A 24,043-nucleotide genomic window follows, 5' to 3' on the forward strand; every position below is an offset into this window, starting at 1 on the left:
GCTGCCTGAGGTGGGGTGAGACTGGACAATCTCCAGAGGTAGCATAAGCCTCAGCCCTGGTGTGATCCTAAATGCAGAACCTCATTAGAGGTACTTTAATGAAAGCTGTTTATTTCAATAAGCTTGCTTACATTCTCTGTGCTCGGAGGAGCAATATATACAATCAAGTTTCTTCAATAACAAAAGAAAGCTGAAAACTTACATTAGTCTTTCTAGCTCACAAAATACAATATAGGCAACAAACTTCCAGAATTTAAGGACTTGGAGGACAAAAAACTTTTGCTCATGTGTGCCTTCTTTTTACTACTTCCAGTAACAAAAATCATAGTATTTGTGAGTATAGTCTTGCCTGTTAAAAGTACTTATTTATTTGTACTTTTATGTTTAAACTTGTAACATTGGTAACTTACTGAAAATCATGCCACACACATCTGGGCCTTTACATGAACATATTTGCTGTACATGATATGATGACTGATCTGTGACGAGATTTATTACTTTCTGGCCTAAAGTGTGGATAACAACTGTATAGTCAGGTGAACAGTGTTTCTGATGACAGTGTACATGCATTAGTTTTCTTTTACTTGAGGTCTCAGCTGTATCTCCTTTATCCCTGCCCTGCTGTAACACCAGAAGGTGAAGAAAATGGAAGACATATTTAGAAAAAATAGTTTAAGATGATCTTTCATTATCCAGTTGCTTTTGAGCAAAATGCATTAACAGGTTTCTTGTCTTATCTCTGAGTAGACCCAGCAGCGGCACAGAGACCTCAAAGCAATCCATCTGCAAAGCTAGGAGGCTATATTTATATTTTATTTCTGCTTTTTGCAGCTGAGAAGTTGAACAGGATCTCCAGCCCCATTAGCTCAGGATCAAGCAAGAGACTGAGAGCCACAGCTTGCAGGAGCATGGAGAATCTGCTGCTCCCACTGGAGACAGCGCCTTATGACAAATGGCGTGACAGAACAGCTCTGATCAGCGTCAGCAATGCTGGCCTGTTACAGAAGGTGTCATCCCACTTACTGGAGAAGCAGTGTTTCTCCAGCAAGTGGGACAATGACCTGACTTCCTCATCAAACAATGGGCACTGCAGTTCTCAGATGAAATGAGAAACCATATATGCCTATCAGGATATGTAAAAATTGTTGTATTTTTTTCAATGTCAGTATCACTAGACAAACAAACACTCCAGTGTTTTATACCCATACTGAAACAGCATGCCCTCATCTGTCTCTAATAGGCTGAAACAATAACCTCTCCTGATAACTGTAAATTTTGAAGGAATTTGAATCTAAAAACACTTAAACATCAAGGTTTTTTGTTTTTCTGAGATGTCTTATGTTGAATCACATAACAAGAAGGTCACCAGATGGCACTATTACACATTGTCATCCTGATTTCAGGCTCTTAATACACACAAGTTTTTAATTGTGGAAGAACTGGTGGTATTATTACTGCAGCATTACATTTATTTGGGACAAGTGTGATGAGTAGTATCTCTGTTTTAATCTCTGCAGCCTTAACAAATTCTTCCAGAGGAGTTGTCCTCTGAAAACCAGATGTTCTTTCGCAGACTTAAATACAGACATAAAAAGAGTGAAGGGATGGATTGTTCCATTATTTATGTCTTTCTCTGCTAAAGGACTGGCATGTAGCTGCAATGGGAACACATCACAGCAAGAATGCACACACATTTGCGTATGCTGATTTCTCCTCTTTGGTAAGCAGAAACCCTCTGCTATCATTATACAGAGATTAAAAGCCCTAGACATACTTTTAATATGTACTTTTCTCAATTACACTAACAGACAGCTAGCATATCCAAGCTGCATCTTGGACCCAATTAAAATGCCTCTGCACTCCTATCAGAAAAACACTGCATACAATGAAAGCTGACATTTGAACCTATCTCAGTTGTCCTCAGCTTGTCTTTTAACAACATGAGAATAAATATTAACCTCAAGATTCCTAATTGACACAACACTTGCAAATGGCCTGAGTAACTCGACAGGTGTATATTACAATAGTAAACCATTGTTCATTTCTGTGGCTATTAATTTGTGACCCCCTGGTATGTATGTCATGATTAATTCCATAGCTTGTTAGAAAAGTAATTCAGAGTAGTAATTTAGACTTGCTAATGCTTCGAGGTTGTAGGGGTTTTTAGCTTTGTTCAGATACAGCTTTGTTGAAAGCTTATACAAATTGCCTATGAGTTTTTTCCTGACTCACAGGACAAAGAAATAGAATCAGTAAATTATTATTTTGCTTTCACATATCTCATTATACACATTTTTTGTTTACTATATCTTATAATTCAATAAACTCATAACTGCTGAAACAGTGAAAAAAATCAGGCGAGGAAACTTTGAAATGCCCAATTGTCACAAAAAGTCCTAAACCACACATGGTTGACCAAATCTGTCTCTAACAAAATGCAGTCACTCCTCCATAATCTTAAATGGGATCCATGTGATACCAGAATTAATAAAAGAGGTTTACTTCATGACAAGTGAATTTTTGACATATATGCTGCATTGGAAATGCTAGCAAACTTGCTAAAGATGGCTAACATCAGAAACATGACTACCTCTGCTGACAAGGACCCTTTTCAGCATTGTATCTAATCTTACTGATGATCCAAACAAAAGTTTTCCTCCTAAATTCCAATTTGAAAAGTTCATGCTGGCCTGGACATCCCATACCCAAGTGGAACTCATCAAAACCAACAGAACACCAGCACAGGCCCAGGGGAGCACTGCCAGAAGTCACGACACACAGTTCAATCACATGGAAAACATTTCTCCTGTATTTCTTTTTCAAGGTTTCATGTATTTTAGAAGGAATAAACTCACCCAGCTGACAAACAACTTTGTCTATAGCAGCACTGTGTTTTGGAAGTACAATAAATAAGGCACCAGCATTTTCCACAGGAAATGGTGCAGTATTTTACCAAAAGTAGAATTCATAAACACAGATATATTCCATATATATTTCTGATCATAGAAACTAGCACTTCCACTCAACTTTGAGCTTTATATTAATCCCAAGTAATTTCATAAACTTAAGTAAGCTTCTTACATCAGGAGCACAGCACCTATAGTAATAGTTCTGTATCCTATAGTCACTGTCATGGCTAGGCTTCATGAACAAAGATTTGGGAAGGGCTCTACCCACGTTTGTTACAAGTGCATTGGTGGCTAAAAAGGCCAATACGAGATAGACACGTCCGGTTGCAAAAGGCACAGCAGAAAGACTCCTTAGGTGGAATATTCTGTAAGGCACGAGTCTTTCTGCATTGTCTTTTCTCCTCGAGAGTGATCCTGCATGCGTTCTCAAAAGCATCAGCAGTGTTTTACATAGTGTGTCTCCAGACCTCCCAATTGGAGGCCAGAGTAGACCAGTTATGTTGATCAGTATGGCCAAGGCTGAGATGTTCTTTCAGGGAGTCCTTGAATCTTCTCTTCAGGGCTCCTCTCTTGCGGCAGCCAGTGGCAAATTCATCATAAAGTAAGATCTTAGGGAGGCAGTGGTCCTTCACCCTTGAGACGTGTCCTGCCCAGCACAGCTGTGTTCTCAGCAACATGGCCTCTATACTTGTGACTGCTGCTTGTTCTAGAACAGATGTATTGGTCACATAATCTGACCAGTGGATGTTTAGGACTGTACAGAGAGAGCGTTGATGGAAGTATTCTAGGAGTCGCAGGTGGTGGTGGTGGATGACCCATGATTCAGATCCATATAAGAGAGTGGACAGCACTATGGCTCTGTAAACACTGATCTTCGTACTTTTCTTCAAGTGTTTATTTCGCCAAACTCTTTTATGAAGCTTTCCGAAGGCACTATATGCCTTTGCTAACCTGTTGTCTATCTCTCCATCGATCTTACCATCCAAGGAGAGGAGGCTACCTAGGTAATTAAACTGCTGGACTGATTTGAGCTCTGATTGACCAGTGGTGATATGGGGATGATGGAAGGCTCAAATCAGACTGCTCAAATTACTGTGGTATTACTCTGCTCTCCATTGCTGGCAAAATCCTGGTGTGGTGGTTTGAAAAACCTTTTTTTTTTGGGGTAGTAATGGTTTGCCCCACTGATAATATTGGACCAATCAATAGTCCACGTGCACCCTACAGAAATCACATGCCCATAGAAACAGAAGAGAAGGTGGTGAACATAGTTTTTAGAAGAGAGGTAGCCATGATCTGAGCCACAAGGAGGCAGGGGGCCAGTGAGCCCCTCTGGGGGCCAAGAGCCCCCAGCCCCCAGCTGAGGCTACGGGAGACCCGGTATAGTGTCAAAGCTGGACCGGGTCCTGTAATCAGGAGCTGGAAAAGTTTCCTTACTGGCAGCAGCAGCAGAAGACTGGCAGCGGAGCAGTCCTGAACAGAGACAAGGGTGGCTAAAAGCCAAAAGATAGCCAGTAGCAACGAGATAATGTGAAGCCGGCTGAAAGACGCAGAGATGTTCCTGCAGGAGGGAGAGCTGGCAACAAAACAGAGGTGAACTCAACAGAGCTGGTTTGGGGTAAGACTATTACTTTCCCAAAACTCAGAGACTCCCTGAAAAGAGGAAGGGTGGACTTCCAAACCCTTAGGGAGTCCCGAAATGCAGCAGCAGCTAGAGAGAGAGAGAGAGAAAGGAGCCAAAAAAACCCGGAGACGGCCTGAGAACTGAGCCAGGACGGAATGCGGAGGAGTGGCCGTACCTGTGTGACAAAAAAAATCATTACCTCCAAATTCCTACCTGAAAGCCAGTGTGGTTTCAGAGCCAACAGGAGTACCACAGACATGGTATTGGTTCTCAGACAACTACAAGAGAAGTGTAGGGAACAGAACAAAGGTCTCTATGTAACCTTTGTTGATCCCACCAAGGTTTTCGATACTGTGAGCAGGAAAGGTCTGCGGCAGATTTTTGAATGTTTAGGTTATCCTCCCAAGTTCCTTAAAATGATCATCTCACTCCATGAGGATCAGCATGGCCAAGTCAGATATGGCGATGCACTTTCTGAGCCCTTTCTAATAACTAATGGTGTGAAACAAGGCTGTGTTCTCGCACCAACCCTATTCACAGTCTTTTTCAGCATGATGCTCCAAAGGGCCACGGCAGACCTCGATGATCAGGATGGTATCTACATTCGATATCGTACTGATGGAAGCCTTTTCAACCTAAGGCGACTGAAGGCCCACACTAAGACCTTAGACCATCTTGTCCAGGAGCTGCTTTATGCTGATGATGCCGCCCTTGTTGCCCACACAGAAGCAGCTCTGCAGCGTTTAACATCCTGCTTTGCAGACGCTGCTGAGCTCTTTGGGCTGGAAGTCAGCTTAAAGAAGACAGAAGTTCTCTATCAACCAGCATCCTATAGTAACAGCTCTATTTTTCTCAAGCCTAGAAAAACTAGAAAGGCTTTGATATTTCTGTCAAAGTTCTTGTTAGAGGGGTTAATATCAGGCAATATAGCCCCTCTCTAATACAAAAAGTCAGCAAGGTACAGGATGTCATCAAGAGTTACAAAGTCCTGCTTCCCTTTTTCACCATGTTTGATACCAAGCAATATCATAATGGTCAGCACTTTCTGCAGAGAGTATGCTGCAATTACATAAAGTTCTTTAGCTCTTTGAATCTATCCAAAACTCATTAAAACCAACAATACCAATATCCATCTACTGTAAATAGAAAGCCAGCTCCACACATCTGGTCAGCTCTCTGCAACGCACAATCCCAAGCTGACGTTTGGAGCTGAAAGAAGAGATCCTTCTGCTCTTGATATCAGGAAGTATTTTGCTATGTGGTCTTTCACAGGCTGCCAGAAAGGATTTCATGGCCCACACTTAAGGAAACGGTTATGCAATGATCTCAGTCCCTGGCAGCATCTGACAAACCCGACATATCAGAACAGAAATGTCTAGATATTAGGAAATCAGGTAAGTCAGATCCTTAACCAAAACCTGCTGGGTTTGCTTATTCTTCCTTTGATATAAGAGGCTTGGTGAACAAACTGCAACCAGAGTTGCCCCTAGAAGAGGTCAGGGAGCATGGACTAAGGCTTAGCAGTGGCCAATCCTCCACACCCCATCCTCTACACTTAGAAAGAATGTACTCATGTCTCAGAGGTGTGCTCAGTGAAGGCAAGACAGTAAATTTTTCATTTTCCATGGCAAATGGATAGTGGTATCTTTGGTACAAAATCACTAATTAACATGAAGTAATATAGGTATAACAATGAGGTGTGGCATCAAATCCTCAATGGAAGGAATTTTGCCTTTTTAAAAAGACACGTTTCTCATTATCAACTTCCTACCCTTAAACCTTATTCTTCTACCCTTACGTTGATACATGATGATGTGATAATCATTACTTTGACAATTCATTGACAGTGTCAAAAAAGGGTGATGGTCAGAACTACTAAAGAGGAAGAAACAGATGATGCTCTATATTTAATGAGTGAAATGCTACACACAGATGTTGTAGCACTGGTTATTTTAATGGAGTGACTTCCAAGGGCATTCAGGGGTTGGGTTTTTTTCCACAAATTAATAAGACAGGCATAGGATTTTGCAAGTCTGAGGAGATCTGAGACACTGTAAAATACATTGCTTGCCCAAACTCAACCAATAATTCTGAATGAGCCATGACTGCAAAGTGATTTCCTTTTGTTAAGGCCTGTGTGTACACATATGTCCTTACAGCAGGCTCTATTCCTTCACTGTGTTGTGAAATTTTTGAAAATAATAATTACCATTTAAATCTGAAGAACAAACATCTAAAAACAGTTAAAAGCAGATGGGCAGGGAAAACGTAATCTGGATTTTCATAATTAATCACTCTTTTTTCATTGGAAGCCGGAGTTGCAGAATCCTAGCAAGGGTTTCCTTGTTATTTTAGGAGCTCTATACAATGTAATTCACTTGTTGTAAATGTTCAGACGTGCACACGGAAGGCTAGTAAAAAATTAATTAATTAACAATTGGGTTAAGTAGTTAAGCAATATTGTAATTCTCTGAAAGTTAAAATTATACCTTGTCTTATTGAAAAGATAACCCAGAAAAATCTGCTATGAATCACGTATGTTAACAGTGTCTCTGGCTGCAGTGCTGGTAACTTTTCTATAAATAACAGTAAGCCTCACTTAATAGCTTATTTGCCTTATGTACCGCTTTGGAACCACACGTGATACCTACATACTGACCTGAGCAGAGAGGGAGCAAATGAAATATTCACAGACTAGATTAACTGTTGAATATGCATTTCATTTTGCTTGGTGGCATAGAAAAAGAGTAACTTTTAATTACCTCTATCTGAAAGGTGACCCCGTGCAAAATGACACCAGGTTGTCACACTCACACATGTACTCACACTGACGTAATTCCAGGTGTTAGAAAAGGCAACATTGTGGTTAAGTATTCAGGGTATAGCAATAAAAGCACAGGAGATGGTTTTTCAAATTTTACCAGCCTATTGCTTCAGATGATATAGCCCTGATTAATTTTGCCCAGTTTCAGGTCAGGAGAGGATTAATCCTTACAAGAAAGAACTATTGGTGGAGTATTGGTTGACAGCCGGTTAAACATGAGCCAGCAGTTGGCCCAGGTTGCCAGGAAGGCCAGTGGCATCCTGGCCTTTCTCAGCAATAATGTGGGCAGCAGGACAAGGACAGTGATCATCCATTGTGAGGCCACACCTCAGATTCCATTTTCAGTTCTAGGCCCTTCACTGAGTACAGGACAGATATTGCGGTGCTGAAGCATGTCCAGAGAAGGGCAATAGAGCTGGTGAAGAGTCTGGAGCCCAAGAGCTATGAGGAAAGGCTGAGAGAGCCCGGGTTGCTTAGCCTGGAGAAAAAGAGGCTCAGGAGGCACCTTACTGCTCTCTAAAACTATCTGAAAGTAAGTTGTTATCAGGTCGGTGTTGGTCTCTTTTCCCAGGTAACAAGGGATAGGACAAGAGGAAATGGCCTCAAGTTGCACCAGGGAAGGTTTAGCTATGATATTAAGAAAAATTTCTTCACTGAAAGGTTGGTCAAACATTGGAACAGCATGCCCAGGGAAGTGCTTTGAGTCACTATCCCTGGAGGTACTTTAAAGCTGCATAGATGTGGTACTTAAGGACATGTTTAGTGGTGGAACTGGAGGTGCTAGGCTAACAGCTAGACTCGATGATCTTAAGTATCTTTTCCAAACTCAATGAATCTATTTTATAAAAATGCCCATTTCTCTGTAGTGATCACAAAAGTAACCTGTGGAGGCTATGTTCATAGGTCAGGCAGCACAGCTAAGCCAAACGAATATGGGGCCAAGAACTGGATTCTGCAATTGTCTACATCTTGAGCTTCTCATTGGCAATTCTGAATGCAGATCAATCAAATCTGAAAATTAGTCTTTTTATTTTTGCATAGTATTTCTCCATAGGAAGACCAGAGAAAAGTTTTCCTCCACTGTATCACTCACAAAAATGTGCCTGCATGTGCACTAATTAACAAATTGTAGAGCATTAGCTTTTCCTACCTTTCAGAAAGTAATATCCAGTATTTCCCAGTATTACCCATATCCAGTATTTCCCTTAAGAGACAGACTCCCTAAAAACAACTAAGGCAGCAGTGGTTTCTAGGGATGATGGGTCTGTGAAAATACTATTATAGTCCCAGCATACAATAATTGCTTTGATATTTATCAATAATCCAAAAATTAACCACAGACAGGACAGATCAGGCTGTGAAACACTGAGTGCCCTTTTGCACTTTGAGTTCAAGGGCACAGGAAACTGATAATGCCCATTTTGCTTGCTACAAGTCCAAAAGAAATTGTTTTCCTTGTTTACTAAGGGTGATTTAATAGAGAACAAGAGCAGTTCAGAGGTTTGGAATTATATAGTTGCACATAGAGATCTGAGAAGCAGCAAAATCATAACTCTCAATGCCCTAACTTTTGGGTTTAATTTCACTTTCAACAAAATCAACAGCAAAACTTGTCATCCACTTCAAAACTACCTTTTATTCAGTGTAATTATAAAAATCTACACCTACAGGTTTGTTCAAGTTTCATTTCAGTTTTTTTCCTTACTATTTCTCGTAAAATTTTAAGGAGGGGCAATAATGTTAATCATGGGAAGAATGTTAAAAAGAAAATTTACTAACATTTAAACTTTGGTAAAAAGATTATGCTTAACCAAGATGCTTAAAAAACAGCACACCACTAAATGACAGCCTCATGTATGCTATCTGGTTTGTTTCCACCAAGCCCGACCATGTTTCTCTCGGATGTCACGTGTTCTTACCTTGCCTCAAGACTGGTTTGCTGTCAATACGCTGACCTTTTTTTTTTGCCCACAGTAATCCAATCAAGCAAGCAGAAATAAAACTTTCCTACAGCACACTGTACAATCTTCTAGAAGGCTTGAAAGCCACAGGTTTTTTAAGACGATTAAATGAAAGAGAGAACGACATCTCGACCCTTAAATCCAAAGCTAAGACATGAGTCTGCAGTTCAGTCCATGCCTGTTACTGAGCCTATTGCTGTTATTTTAAAATGAAAGTCTGTATTTTTCAGCCATGTCCATGTATGAGATTATAAATCAACATTTATTTCCCATAGCTCTAAAAAGAAGGGGCTGCATGCCCTTTTTTTTTTTTAAATGCTAAATACATATACACTATATTACATTCTAAATACTCTTATGGCATTACTTGCAAACAAAAAAGGGACTCAGGAAGTTATCCAAACAATAAAATAAGTAATTCCAGTAGTAATATATTTTAAAATACTTATTTTCAATACTGATATTTGCAAATAATTACTAATATATTCAGAAATATATGTATGAATATATTGTAAACTAAGTAGGGAATGGTTTTGGCAACTTTTCTAATCCTTTGCTTAAAAAGACTTATGCTTTCTGGGTAAATTAAAGTGAAGAAAGTAATATCTTAAATTCATGTCCCAACTTACTACACAGTTTCTTGCTTATGTAACAAATTTTAGTAACTGTAATTGCAGCTGTTGGCCTTTCATCTGTATAAGAAATGGCCTTTTTTTCTGCATGAATTGTCATGTTGTAAAGAATAACACCCTGGGCCATTCCCGTGATAGAATCAAGTCCTCATTACCTTACTGGAAAGCAAGAAATCAACCCACTACAGTGAAAAGACCTCCTGTTTCTTTCTCTGTAGAGACACAGGATAGGGAATTACTAATATGATACATTAAGGTACAATAAAATATGCCAATAGCTTAGTACATCATGTCCTTGGCCTCAGGCAGGAATGATTTTTTGTTTCTTAGGTGTCCAAATTTAAGGAGAAAAATAGACATTTTTCTCTGAATACCTAATTTGGAAAAAACCTATGAGAAATGTGCTGCTCAGAAACTTTAAATAATTGAGTAGGTCTTATGGAAATGGGTCACGAGGCAGAAGACAGGTAAAATGGTGTAGGAAGCATGCAAAATTACCATCCTATGGATCTGCACTGTTTCTCACTTACCTTTTCAGACTGACAATTATGTGTGCATATATGCACATGTATGCACAGGTGGGCCTACACACACACACACACACAAATGGTTAATGGTTCCAGTACAGACTGAGAATGAGACAATCAAAAGGTTACAAAACTACTTCATTATAATGTGTAGAGAAGATTCTGAGTGGCAGCAAGTAGTGATTTTACTTCAAAAACTGAACACAAAAACCAGTAGCAATATTCCTCCAAAATGCAGCCCATGATCAGTCTCTGACTAAATTTTAAAGGAATTTTGCCACTGGTTTTGAGAGGAGACTCAGATATTCTGTCTGTGACTTCCAGAGAGAAACTAGGATTGTTGTGTCTGCTTCCAAAAAACTCATTCAGAACTGGAGAATTTAACAGTTTTTCATGGTTTCCAACATAGAGAGAATATAATAACTTCTTAATCCAAGCTTTGCGGAGTATTTAATAATTATGTATATCACTGCAGCACTACAAATCCAGCCCAGATCAAGACTTCAAACGGAATATGTTTCTACCAGAAACATTCTAAATTAAAAGTGTAGTAAATAAAGACAATGAATTTAAGAATAAAGCAGAAAAATTGGAATATTTAAATAAAAATATACAGAAAAGAGTAGTTGCTAGAGAGCCTGATGCTTTCAAATTACTTCAGATGACCTGTAAGTAATAATATGAATTATTTCTAACTACTTCGGAACAAAGTAATTCTTGGAGTTCCAAAATCTGATTTTTTTCCACTCAAACACTTGATTGCCATAAATTTTAGCTAACTTGGTGATTGTGCATGGAATCAGCAAAAGGACTTCAATTAGTAACTTGATGAAAGCTTGCAGCACAAATTAAAAAAAAACAAAACACCAAAATTAACATCTGATTGATCCCAAAAGAGGTGCTAATCCTCTAGTGTTACAAACCCTGCAAACTTCAACTTTCTCCCTTGGGCAATAATCTACATAACTGGACAGGTCTTGAATGAAGCCTTGAAGGTCACCCAACACAGGCTGTGACAGCAGACGTGCCTTTTCCTTAGTGCTCTATATCCACTAGAGGTGTTTTACAGTAATGTGAGAGGGTGAAGAGTTTACACTAGTTGGTTATGCAATAAATGTCACTGGTATTACTGCTGACTTCAGACTAGACTCTCAGCATTAAGCAGTTAAGAAGTGATAAAGCAGGATTAATTCCTGAGGAAAATTTTTGATTAATTTGTCAGTGTAGTTTGCAGTACAAATTCGCTGCTATCTTTATTCTTCCTCAAACAAGAAAAAATTTTGTGCCAATTTATTAATCCCTTAAGTGTATGGCTTCATAGCAATTTTAATATCATTGCACAAAGGAAGTCATCCAAGAACATAGCTATTTATAGCTATTCATGTAAATCACAATACGGAGAACATAGGAATAGTAATGGAATAGTGCAAAACACAGTAACTGAGCAGTAGCTGTTCTTTGAACTGTCCTAATGAAATTGCATCTGGCAGGGACAGTAAAATCACCCAAAGTGAGCCACTGTTGGTTAAGGCAGAGCAGTAGTTATACTGCTAGATAGAGCTGCTTTCGAGGCAACACGAGCTCTGAACCCTCCACCTGCTGTAGAAACAAATACATGATCGACACATAAAATTCACATTGCTCTCCCAAGACCCAAGACCCAGCAAGGCAATGTTTTTCCAATACTGCATTTTTTTCATTTCCTTTTTTCAGATAGGAACACATGTAAACCAGTGAATGACCAATGACAGCAAATACCAACTGTATTTCCTCTAAGATACAGGTATTGCCTGCAAAATAATGAAATGTGGTAACATACTACAATATATTGTCTGTTAGATGTAATTTGTTTGCCAAGAGCATGCCCTAAGGCTGCTGTAACTTGGGATTTTTAGTTTGCCTGTGTCACTGACCTGCACTTAACAATACAATTGCAAGAATTTCACACACACAAATTTACAATAAAACCAAACTAAACCCATACCATCTGATCTGCCTGTTTTCTCCAAAAGCAAAACAGAGCAACAATAGTACTACTTTGACTTAGGTCCTGTTATACAAAAAGATGCTGCCTTCTACCAAATCTATCATTGACTAACACTTGCAAAGATCTATTGCTAGATCACATGGAGAAATAAACTATTTATTTAAATTATTTCTAGAACATTTATGTTTAATAAATAATCAACAACTCAGTCACAGCTTGGGTGAGAAGGAAAAGACTGATGGTATGCTAACTGTAGAGAAGAGTAAGCATATATCAATGTAAATAAAACTATATACATGATAAATCATGTTCTTCTCATCAGGTACTCTGAATAGTATTTATCTTTTTACACCGTGAGTTACTGAGAGGAGGAACTGTGATTTCATACAATTGTCTAAGGACCTAGTCTAATGGAAACCAGATTATCATCTCAATACTTTGGTAAGAAAATTAATAATAGTTAAAACATTTATGCTTGTCTTAGAACAGTACGGTGTCAAGAGCATTCTATAAGAAGGAGTTTTATTTCACAGGCCAAATTTCCAGAATTTTTAAATGCACAGCTAAGTATTACTAAGATATTTGGTTTGTACTGATAAAGGAAGATAGTGATTTTCAGATAAGTACTTAATAAGGGGTTTTGAATAAAAAAAACTAATCACAAAACCAGCCACCTTTCTTTTTATAAATCTCTTATGCCTCCTCTTACGATGCATATCTGTGCATAATAAATTCATTACAATTACCCAGTATTTGCTCTATCTTGTCATTGTAGGTTCTAAAATAATTGTCAGCACCCTGACAGAATTTGAATCTCTAGTTTGTGCCAATAGCACACTTACTGCCATACAGATTTATGGAACCAGACATTAAGTTAAATAATAAATAATAAAAAACAGTGTTTAAATAAAAGCTGGCTGAAATACAATGGAATATGGCTAATCTAGGTTAAGGCAAAGGAAACTCCATTCTTTATTCTACAGACTTGGGAACACCACTCTGGTCACAGTTTGCAGGTTAGGCAAAACATGGTAAATGCCTAGGGAGAAAATAGGAAGTATTATTTATATTGAAATTTATTTTATAAAGAGCAAAAGAGGTTGCTAGATAGATATGTCTTGTTACAGATGTTACAGATGTTTACCTACACTCATCTCTAATATATTTTCCCATCTGTTCTATATCCTGTGTATAAAACAATACTCATTTATTTCACATAGATCTTTTTAAGACAAGTAGGGGCACATACCTTATTTTTCAGAACTTTCCTGACTTCCTCTTATACATCTCTTTTGTTGTAGGACTTTCTTCAGCCTGAACATAATATCCATTATGCAGTAAAAAAATTGAATTGGCTATAATCTTATTCGACAGTTGCAAAAGAAAAATCCATTAATTCTTGGGGCAAAAAAATCAGAGGAGAAAGGACAAAAAAGAATCTCTTTTCTCACCTCTGCAGTTGGCAGTGGAAAACTGACTCCTGCTAATAAAACCAAAAAAACCCCAGATCATCAGCAGGGAAGAAGCACTTCATCTAATCTAATTTTTTTGTCCTGTGGCCCTGGCAGTGCACTGTTTGGCTGCCTGGGGAGTGTCACCACTCAGAAAGGCCAAGGTCACCCCAAAGTCAGCAGTGCCCAGAGCATCACTCTAAGTATGGCACCCTCAACACTGCAACAAGCACTGCTGTAGGGCAGCTTCCACACACTTTAAAACACATGTTGTGGAAGGCTCACTACAGCCATTTAAAACAAGACAAGAAAAATAGGGGAGTCAGCTGTGCCTTACCACTCAAAATATAATGAGTGCAGCTCCACTGAAAATGAGCAAGTGAGTGGGAGATCTGTATGTAATGGCACAGAAGTGGAGCCCTCTCATCACCAAAATCTGAAGAACTTGTAAAAGCCACTGGATTTTGTTAAACTTTTATTTGTGAGGTAAATCTGGAGAACTACTGGGGGAAAAAGTAGAGGAATATGGGTCAGATGGAAAAGCAGATGTACTATGCTGCTGTACCTAGGTCTGGCATTTTTGAACAAGCCTGGAAGCAAAACAATGGCATCTGAACATCTTCTCTGTTTTTCTCTGTTTTAAAGTAAAGCTCCTTCAGAGATTAAGCACCCCAAATCAGGCAGATATTTTGAGGTCTGGTATATTGATTTGGGGATTGAAATTCCACCTACAGTCTTCTGTAGCTCCCACATTCTGTTGACAATCTGGACTAAAGTATGGAAAAACATTTATAAACTCTCAAGACTTTGGGACTTCATATTCCTCTCCTTGTACAGCTTCTGGCACAACAAATTCAATCACGTCTGCAGTTCTGAAATACAGCATGGCAAACAATTGCCAACACAGCTGGTTTTGTGCAGTCTCTAAGAAATATCATCTGACTTCTTTTTAATTATATATGCTTTTTATTTTTCTAATATATTGATGAGTATGTTTTCCCTTTGCTATTAATTAAAGGTGGCACGGTTTTACCTTTCTTTTTCCCAGCATAATCAATAAGGGCTGACTAATGAATCTTAGTGGATGCCCATGATTTAAGAGCATTTAATCTACACTACATTTGCCTGCTGTCACTTTTGTTCATTACCAGGGTTCAAATGTACAAAACAAGAGGTTCAGCAGTGAAAACTATTATCATTGTTTTGTAGTCAACAAATTACTGAGAGGTGCTAAAAGAAACAGAGAATAGTATCCATTTCACTGTACTAACAGTTGCATATATAAAGTGCCAGCCTTTGGTTATGTCAGTTTATAGCCCTAAACCGAAACAGCAATCATAAAAACCCAAGGCAAACTAACAGTTAGTGCTTCTAGAGTAACATTAAGTTAACACAGAAGTAGCTTAAAAATTTTTTATATAATAAAAACAGATAAAATGTGACACAAAACCAGACTTCTATCAAAGCAAAAGATGGACAATGACAGTGATGATGCTCACATTCCAAACATGTATTTTAAACAATGTAGCTATCTTGCAAGATCCAGATATCATAGCTCTATATTCACACACACGCTTGCACAAGTAGACCAACTGAGAAATGTCTGTAGAATAAGACTGATCTCCCTAAGAACATGAAACACTATGAACTGTGAAAACTATGAAAAAAAATCTGTTGTTGGTAGTGAGAGAAGAAAACTTATTCTATAGAGTTACAGTTACTGTGGATTCAACATTAAGAAACCCTGAAAAAGAACGGTTCAGGAGTTTCAGTTTTTCCTACATGCATGCAGATAATTCATATCTTCCCTGTAACAGACACATATTAGATCATACATTATAATAGTGACTGTGTATATGTAGAGTTAATACAGCCACTAAGCAGGGAAGTACCTAAAAATACTGTTAACAACCGTTCCTTTAGAATGCAAACACTGCCATCAAATGAAACGTGGCAACACTTGAGATCAATGTGGATCTTAAAATATCACACACAAGCTATTCAAGACTTTTAAGACAACAAAATTGGCAATATAATATTAACTATGCCTTGTTGGTAAAAAAAGCTCATTTTACAAATGTAGTTCTCCATAAATGTAGAAAAACTGTCTTAACTATACCATAAGCTATTTATCTAAAATGCTACTGTCAGTGAAACAGATGTCATTGCACAATATCCTTGTGCCACCCACATTCTGTTCTTCTAGCTGCCAAATAGAACTGTTTTGAGTTATTTCCTGAATCATCTGATTCAAGCATTTCTGCAGTGATCTCCATGCTACATTAAAGAAAGTACTTAACAACTGAAATGTAGTTTCACATGATGTTTTAGTGCAACATAATATATTCAATGTATCTTCACCAGGACAGATAACAAGAAAAGGCCGAAACCTTAGCAGAGGGTCAAAAAAGTCTAATTTTGAAGAACTTTGAACATCAGCTTTTCCCATTTTCCTCTTCCAGTCTGTCACACTCAATTTCAGGCTTCTGTTTTTAAACACCTTCATTCAGCTGAGGAAGATGTAAAATTAATTTAAAAGTTTCTACCTCAGTCCTAAAAAATCATCTTTGCAGGATAGCTACATAAAACCTAAAAATCATGCCACAGAATAAGTTAGGCTGGAAGGAACTTGTGGGTATATCTGATGGTGGGATCATACTACCTACTGTACGGCACATTCAGAGCAGCTCATAGGGCTCAGTGTCTCTTGTCAGGGACCCATCTTGATCTGCATATGCCATATGCCATCCTACATTGTAAACTTAAAAACAATCTGCTTTTTGTCTTTTCATGTTGTCTCGCTTTTTCATCTATTCTCCTTTTTTTTCATCCCTTTCACAGTGATCTCTGGCATTCCTCAGTATCAGGCTTCCTTGATGGTTACATGGGGCTCTCCACACTTCAACTCTCCACAGTTCAAACAGGATCTTGCCAATACACCCTATGAACTCTAAATGCATAAAGCTTGTAGTCTGTTCTCATCGGTGTCACAAAATTGTTCAGAAAATTCAAGTTACCAGATTTTCTCAGCGTGGACCCTTTAATAGTCCAGACTGTATTTGTTTGAATGCTTGTGAAGGAAAATAGTGAGTACAATGAAATTCATATAGAGTACTCTGTCTACATTCACATTTGTACAAGTAACCAACATACTAAAGAAAACAAGATCAGAAAAACTAGCTAAGATCAAATAGTAACACTTTTCTAGTAAAAAAAAAAATGTGCTTTAATTCTTAAAAATGGGAAAGGAATCTGAAAGGCATCTATAGAGATACTCGTGCATTCGAGCAACCGCATGAATACACCTAGAGCAGGTGAAAGCTAAGTAGAAAAATCATTCATATCTAAGACCTTTTCTCATGGGAAATACTGTCCTTGAGAATGTAAAACTTTCTTCAACCCTTCAAGACAACTGATAATAAAAATACTCAACATTAAAACACATTTTAGTATCTCAAGAGGTTTTTTATCTGATTAGATTTTTACTCTTTGATACTTGCTTGCTAATAAGCAACCTAACCCTTCAACTATCCAGCTTTATGATGCCTTATTTAGACTTCTCAAATTTCTTGAGCTGCTTTCAGATTACAACAGTCTTAAAGATAAATACGACACACAAGTTTTTTTAGCAGAACACTTGCCAGTTTGGCAGCAGCAGAATCAACAACAGATAGGCAGAGGGAGCATTGGTTAGAGGAAAGAGAATTTTCTACACTCTCCTGAAATAAAATTATTCCAAGACACACTAACCCACCAGTTTCAGAGAGCTGCCTAGCAATTCTCTGCCCTAACTGGGGAAAAGAGAGTGAAAAAGCTTCTATGAGAAAGCCCCTGAGAGTGCAAATTATGTGTTGAGTATACCAACTTGATTATATACAATTTTATTTTGCATTGACAAATCACAATCTTGATGACTTGGAACAATCTAAGCTAACAGCTAACACTGTAGAAATTAAGCATCCTTTGCCACCAATAGCCAAGAGTATCACTTCCATGATACTTAAAACCCTCAGTGTTTAGGAAATAAACACACGTGTATTGCATTTGGTACTAGGCACCAGATCTCAGACTATAAAAAGATTTTATCCTTTGCTTTAGACAAAGGATAAAAAAGCTAAGTTTTTTAAGCTAAAAAACTTAGACATCTCTATCAGGCCTAGGATATGTGATAGGGTTTTTTCCTTGTGTTTTTTTTTTTCTTTTGTTTTGTTTGTTTGTTTTTAATTTAAAAGCAAGAAAAACAATTGTCTACTAATAGTAAATAAATGAACACAGAACTTCACGGGGATTCTTTCCAAAGAACATAATCTGTAACATAATTCTTGCTATGAGAAAATCATGAGTTCATTCATCTTGCTAAATGCTGTTCCACCGAATAATAAAATAATTCATAATGACTTATAATTTCAAAGTGTCAATGGAATATTCGAAAATATGCCTTTACAGCATGACTTAAAGAGGAAAACCATGGTCTGACACCTTCAGAAGCTGTTTTCACCAGGAAGCAGAAAATATTTATTAGCTAAATTGCAATAAAATTAGAGCATCTTTTATCTCCCTTTACCCCTAAATGATTTGTGAACGCATTATTTTATCATTTTAATTAGCTTCAAGATAATTCAGGAAAAACATTTTCATGAAACATACAACGCAAAGCTTGTGTTTTTAGGAAAAGTAGCCAGTTTTCTGATTTTTTTCATCCCTATCTGAAATTGTGTACCTACATTATGAACAAACTCTAAGTAATTAAAATATGAAACGAGTGGTCCTAAAGGTATCTTTAAAAATCAAGTCCATCTAGAGTACTTCAAATATAAATAATGTTGAAAATGGCTTGCAAATGATTCATTCTTCTGTTCATAATTGAGCAATTACTTTGGTATTTAGCTACTCTACCTCACCCTATAGCCTGAACAACAGGAGGCAGTTGTTTTTCATATTGATAATTGTTTAAGACCAGTTATAGATTTACATTTTCTGTCCAGTTTATGGGCAGATGAAAGTTCATTAAATGGTTGCTTCATATACCATAGTCTTCCTAGCATTACACACATTTAGCACAAACTGTCAAAGTACTTACAATGCACTGTGAAATCTTACATTACTTAGAAACCAACTAACATAATTAAAGAAGCCCTTCATTAATTAGAGCAAGTACTTTGTTGCTGTTGACCTTTCTTTTCATTTACTTATAAAATCCCAATTGAGCATTTTGAGAAAGATAAAGATGAGTATGCTAATTTTTGGAAAAAAAAAACAAAACAGAACGAAAGTGAAAAAAATAAAGTTACAAGTAAGTGTACAGCTGTTAAGCCCAATTAGAAAATAAAATAAATAAATGAGAATTTCTGGATTTTAATTTTGGTGGACTTGTTTTGTGTCTTGCCCTAAAACTGAATGCACCTGTCATAACTGCTAAAATATCCAGCTCTCTCTTCAAAAGTAGGCTTCCATGAGTCACAAACGAGTGGTCTTCTCTATAGTTATATGTGGTCTGTTTATATGCTTGTGCATTTATACCAGTGGATTCTGTCTCTTCCAAACCCTTCATACAGGACTGTTAAACAAAAGAAACAAAACAGTGAACAGCTAACTGCCTGATACTTTGAGTAATTACTGCATAATACAACCTTATCTGATGAATAACCCCAATGTCATATAAAAACAGGCAATTCAATTTCAGAATTAAGCATCCAATTAAAATACTACTACATATATATGTATTTATGACATCAGCTTCATAGGTCCCTTAAATATTGCCTGCTCTAAAAAGAGAGCTGGTTAAAAGATTATAATATTTGCTGAAGACCCACCAAGCCCTCTGTGCATAACTTTCATTCTTTACTTGAGGTCAAAAATTAGTTTGCATAGTTGGAAATACCATAAATGGGAAACATCCTCCTTAAACAGAGGACCTATGAGTTTTGCCATTGTGGTCACTGTTTTTCAAGAGATTTCTTTCATGTAATTGCCACTAATTACAGCAGGAAGTTATTATTTTATTATCAGCATCGGTAGATGAAAAATGCATTTAAAAATACCTTCGTATACTGTTCTGAGTAATTTGGGGGGGGTTGAGTAAGAAAGTGCATTAAAAGTCTTTAGAAACCCAAGTTTTGTCACAAGATTCTCTCCAGATATTGTTACTGCTTTATCCAAAAGCTTAGGGAAAAAAATAGTAGCTATATTTCAGACCTCATCAATGTGCCAAACTGCTGAGTAAAGGTTTGTGTCTTTTTGCTGGCTTTTTTTTTCTTTCTTTCTGTGTGATTGGGATAATTCTGAAGCTAAATTGATTCACTAGAAGGCTACTTTTGTTTTTTATTTTCAGTCAGTTTTGACTAAACAAAAAGACATTTGAGCGAAACATGGAACTATTTTATATTGGTTACTGTACTATATTGGTTACTGTACTATATTGGTTACTGTACTATATTAGGATCCTTATGATATCAAAAGGCTCAGCACTTACAAGGACATTATTACATATAATTCAATAAAAATTGACCAACCTTTCCTTCAGCATCTGTAGTTACCTTCTCAACCTTGTTCCTGTTTAAAAATTTCTTCACCCATTCTTCTACTTGAACATTGAACTTCATGAAAGTCACATAGAAAAAATATGCTGTCAGGAGTGTTACGCTTTCCCACCACATTATGAAGTTATCCAGAAAAAAGATGATTAGCAAGATCAAGTCAATGATGTAAAAGGACATATCTCGAAAGAGTGGCCACCATGTAAGGTTCAAGATCTCTTTAGAAAATAAAGCACACATTCCAATAACAAATAGGATATTGAACACGGCAGATCCCACTATTGTACCAATGCCAACATTGCTGTGGGATATAAACACTCCTATTAAAGAAGTGAAGAGTTCTGGGGCTGACCCACCAGCAGCCATGAAGGTTGCCCCTGCCACATCATCAGAAATGGCCAGTTTTTCAGTGATGACAGTCAAGGAAGGAACAAAGAACTCATCACAGACTATAGCTAAGGCTATAAACATGTAAATCATTCCAATTATATGCAGGATCACTGCTCCCTGTCTTCTCTCCTCAAGAGAGAAAAGGTCTGTGGGATACTCTCCCTTTGAATGATCATCTGTTTCATTGTCATGCCCAGCTTCATATTTCATAGAAGCATGTGGGTCTAGAGTGCCATTTTGATTCTGTTCAGTGAAATCCAACAGAGTTCTTTGGTGACCACGCACCAGCTTTTGGCTATCTAGGCTGCTGACCAGTGCCATGCTATGTGGTTCCATCTTGAAAAAGGCACTCATTGAAAGTGAGAAAGTACTAATGGCCACTACACTAACAAGAAGCCCTACGATTCGTATCAGTCTCAGTTTTTTCCAAACATTCTGGTGCCGTCTGCAACCAAACAGTGGTTCTTCCAAACACCATTCCTCCAAGACACCAGCAAGAGTTTTTTTCTGAAGAGCCATTTTGTGTGAGATGCCGAGGGAGTCAGATGAACTGTTCCTTCATACTTTTCTCCAGCTTTGAAGTTAGAGGTGCTTTAAGAGTCTTCCCAGAATCAAGTACTTTTACTCTTCGCAGGATGTATTTTCTTCATTAGTCTTAAAAGGACAAACATATTATTAATATTAGTGAAAGGGCATGTAATTAGAAGCTTCTAAAAGACTGAGTGAAATTTAAAATTTAAAGCAGAATACTACCAACTGTAGCATAAAGACCTGTCACATCCCATCAGACACAGCAATGACATTTTTGTTTAAGCAGTAACTGTGGATAACAGTCTATCAATACTCTGATCATTTTATGCCTCTCCTATGCCTATGAGCCACTGCCCTCTTCAGCTGCTGACAAAACAAAACCTAGTGGAAGGTAAAAACTGTCCACAGATCTTGCATAAAAATGAAGAAATTACTATTTACCAAAGATTATTACCTCATGTAATTACTTTCTACTATGATCATGTAATGTCCAAATCCCAAATGCAGGGGCAATAATGTCTGAAAAAAAGCAACATGCTAACAAGCATCTCATCAGCCCTTTAGGCAGCTGAGGTAGCATTAATTGAAATATTATGTATGCATAGAGCAACAGTCATTGATATGTACATAAAACACAATGCTGTTGGAACGGGATCGAAATGCAGTGTCTTCAGCTCCTCTGTAAAATCGACTCAGGTTTATAGAGAACTCAACTTGCTTCTGATCAGACCTAGGACATTAGCTTGGATGAGTCAAGACAAAATTTTCAGTCATCCCTGGTTTCGTTTGGGTTTATGTCAAGCATTCAACTATAAATGTAGAATGTTACTAAGAGTACCTATGTGGTACCTTTTAAAAGTACTCCTCTTACAGATCCTTAAGAAAATAGTTTAGATTTACAAAAGAGTTGATAATGAAACAAATGAAATGGTGAGAAATTATGTGAGAATGACTATTCATGTATGCCAGAGAGGAGCATACTGGATCAACGGCACTTCTAAAACAGGAAAAAAACCCCTCTAGACAATAACAAGTGCTTCGGTTATTGAACTTCCGAAATATTCGGAAGAATATTTGTAATGTAGAAATTAGTTACATATGCATCATATTCAGTAGTGTGCATTTTATATGAAACAAGACATAAGATACTACTCTCTTAATAGAACTGATTATTAGTATTACTGCCCCAAAAATACTTTGTTACGTCTCTTATTCAAGTAATTTGTAGCAACAGCTGAATACTGAACAATCTATTAGTCAGTAGAAGACTGATTTTGTATTCTCAAATGCAGGATTTCAGCTATTACATGCAGTTATTTCCATAAAAGTTATTAAGTAACTTGCAGTTTCTCCTGATTTTTTTTCAAACAGTTTCCATATTAAGCAGATGTCATGAAGACATACTCTATCCTCAAGATACAGCACCGCAGCGGAGATATTTTATTTTCCATCTCAGAGTTACTACTCGACGGACTGCCACAAAAACATTAAGCTGGAAAGTCACCGGAATGGCACCGTCGCTGCCGTGCGCAGCCGGAGGCGACGGGCCGATGATCGCGCTTCCCTGACCATCACACGAACGGGGTACAGGAAAAGCGCTTGGGCTCTCTCCTGCCTTGGAATTTGCACGGCCTGCCGTGCCAGACCGCTCCCGACACAGCGGACCCCAGACCCCGGTGGAGCGCAGCGCAGCATCCCGGCCGCCCCGCCTTCTCCCTCGTCCCCCCGCAGAGATGCCGCAGACGCTCGCCTAAGTCAGCCCAACTTCGCACCGATCCGCGCCGCACAAACTTTTTCCCCCTCTGAAAGGGCAGTGGGTCCACTTCCAAACGCGGAGAGCCCCGGAGACACCGACCGGGCGGCTCGGGGTACCGGTCACCCCTCGGCAGCCGGTCCCGCCCATGGAGGCGGGAATTTGCGGCTGGGAGTCCCCGCATCGCCGCAGCCCAACCCCCGCCCGCTCACCCCGGCGGCGCTCACCCGGAGCTGCGCTGCGCTGCGCGCCGGCCCGCGGGCGCTGGGCAGGGGCGCGGGAACAAGCCGGGATGTGCACAGGGATCGGCGATCCGACCACGGTCCCTCGCGGCACTGACTGCGGCGGGCGGCGGCAGCGGTCCGCCCCATGCAGGCGGGGCAGGCGGCGCCCCGCCCCCCGCCCGCCGCGCTTCCCACGAGAGTTTGATCAGAGGCCAGGCAAGGCTGGCGAGGCATCTATTTTTTTTGTCTTTTCACCTTCATCTTGAGTTAGCAGGTACGGTTTAACTTGGGTAAAATTCAGCGTTTCTAGCAAAGGTCACAAGCCTCGAGGAGTAAGGTAATTTTAAGGCCTCCTGATTAAAATATCCTTTATGCGAAATGTTTTCTGAAGGGAAATCAGGACATGAAAGAAAAAGACATTTAGTCTTGGTTTTAATTTTAAGGAAGATGACATGCCCACGATAAAGTTATTAATCATGATTCATTTATTGCTGAACAGAGATTTCTTCAAACTGCAATTCAAAGTCACCACAGAGAACAATAAAGATGCACTGAACATACAAGAAAACAGGCTAAGTTCTTAGCCAGAACTATCCCCCTCTATTTTGGTCTTCATCTTTCAGCATTATTATTTCTCCAAGAAACTGTGTTTTGTTTAGTAATTGCTTCAAAATTCACATGCATTAAAACTGTT

General features: G+C 38.5%; 1 protein-coding gene and 1 long non-coding RNA gene across 3 annotated transcripts in view; one reads left to right on the forward strand and one right to left on the reverse strand.

The window, feature by feature from the left end:
- SLC24A2 (solute carrier family 24 member 2) overlaps nucleotides 1-23,462 on the reverse strand; it is a 113,759-nt gene extending 90,297 nt beyond the window's left edge. The window contains exons 1-2 of the mRNA XM_017806050.1: nucleotides 23,353-23,462; nucleotides 20,428-21,495 (exon numbers count right to left, since the gene is read on the reverse strand). Coding sequence (XP_017661539.1) covers nucleotides 20,428-21,360 — 933 coding nt within the window. The 5' untranslated portion in view covers nucleotides 21,361-21,495; nucleotides 23,353-23,462. The remainder of the gene's footprint in view (nucleotides 1-20,427; nucleotides 21,496-23,352) is intronic.
- Nucleotides 7,647-16,939, forward strand: LOC108493150. 2 transcript variants are annotated; one of them, XR_001873380.1, is made up of 4 exons: nucleotides 7,647-7,889; nucleotides 12,191-12,260; nucleotides 12,787-12,905; nucleotides 13,766-14,470. It is a non-coding gene; the product is annotated as an uncharacterized LOC108493150 (long non-coding RNA). The 2 variants fall into 2 exon arrangements; XR_001873379.1 differs by lacking the exon at nucleotides 13,766-14,470 and adding an exon at nucleotides 16,757-16,939 and having other exon boundaries at nucleotides 7,648-7,889.
- Nucleotides 23,463-24,043: the final 581 nt, after the last annotated feature.

The sequence above is a fragment of the Lepidothrix coronata genome, unplaced genomic scaffold (genome assembly GCF_001604755.1).
Source record: "Lepidothrix coronata isolate B3197 unplaced genomic scaffold, Lepidothrix_coronata-1.0 Scaffold14, whole genome shotgun sequence".
Taxonomy (NCBI): Eukaryota; Metazoa; Chordata; class Aves; order Passeriformes; family Pipridae; genus Lepidothrix; species Lepidothrix coronata.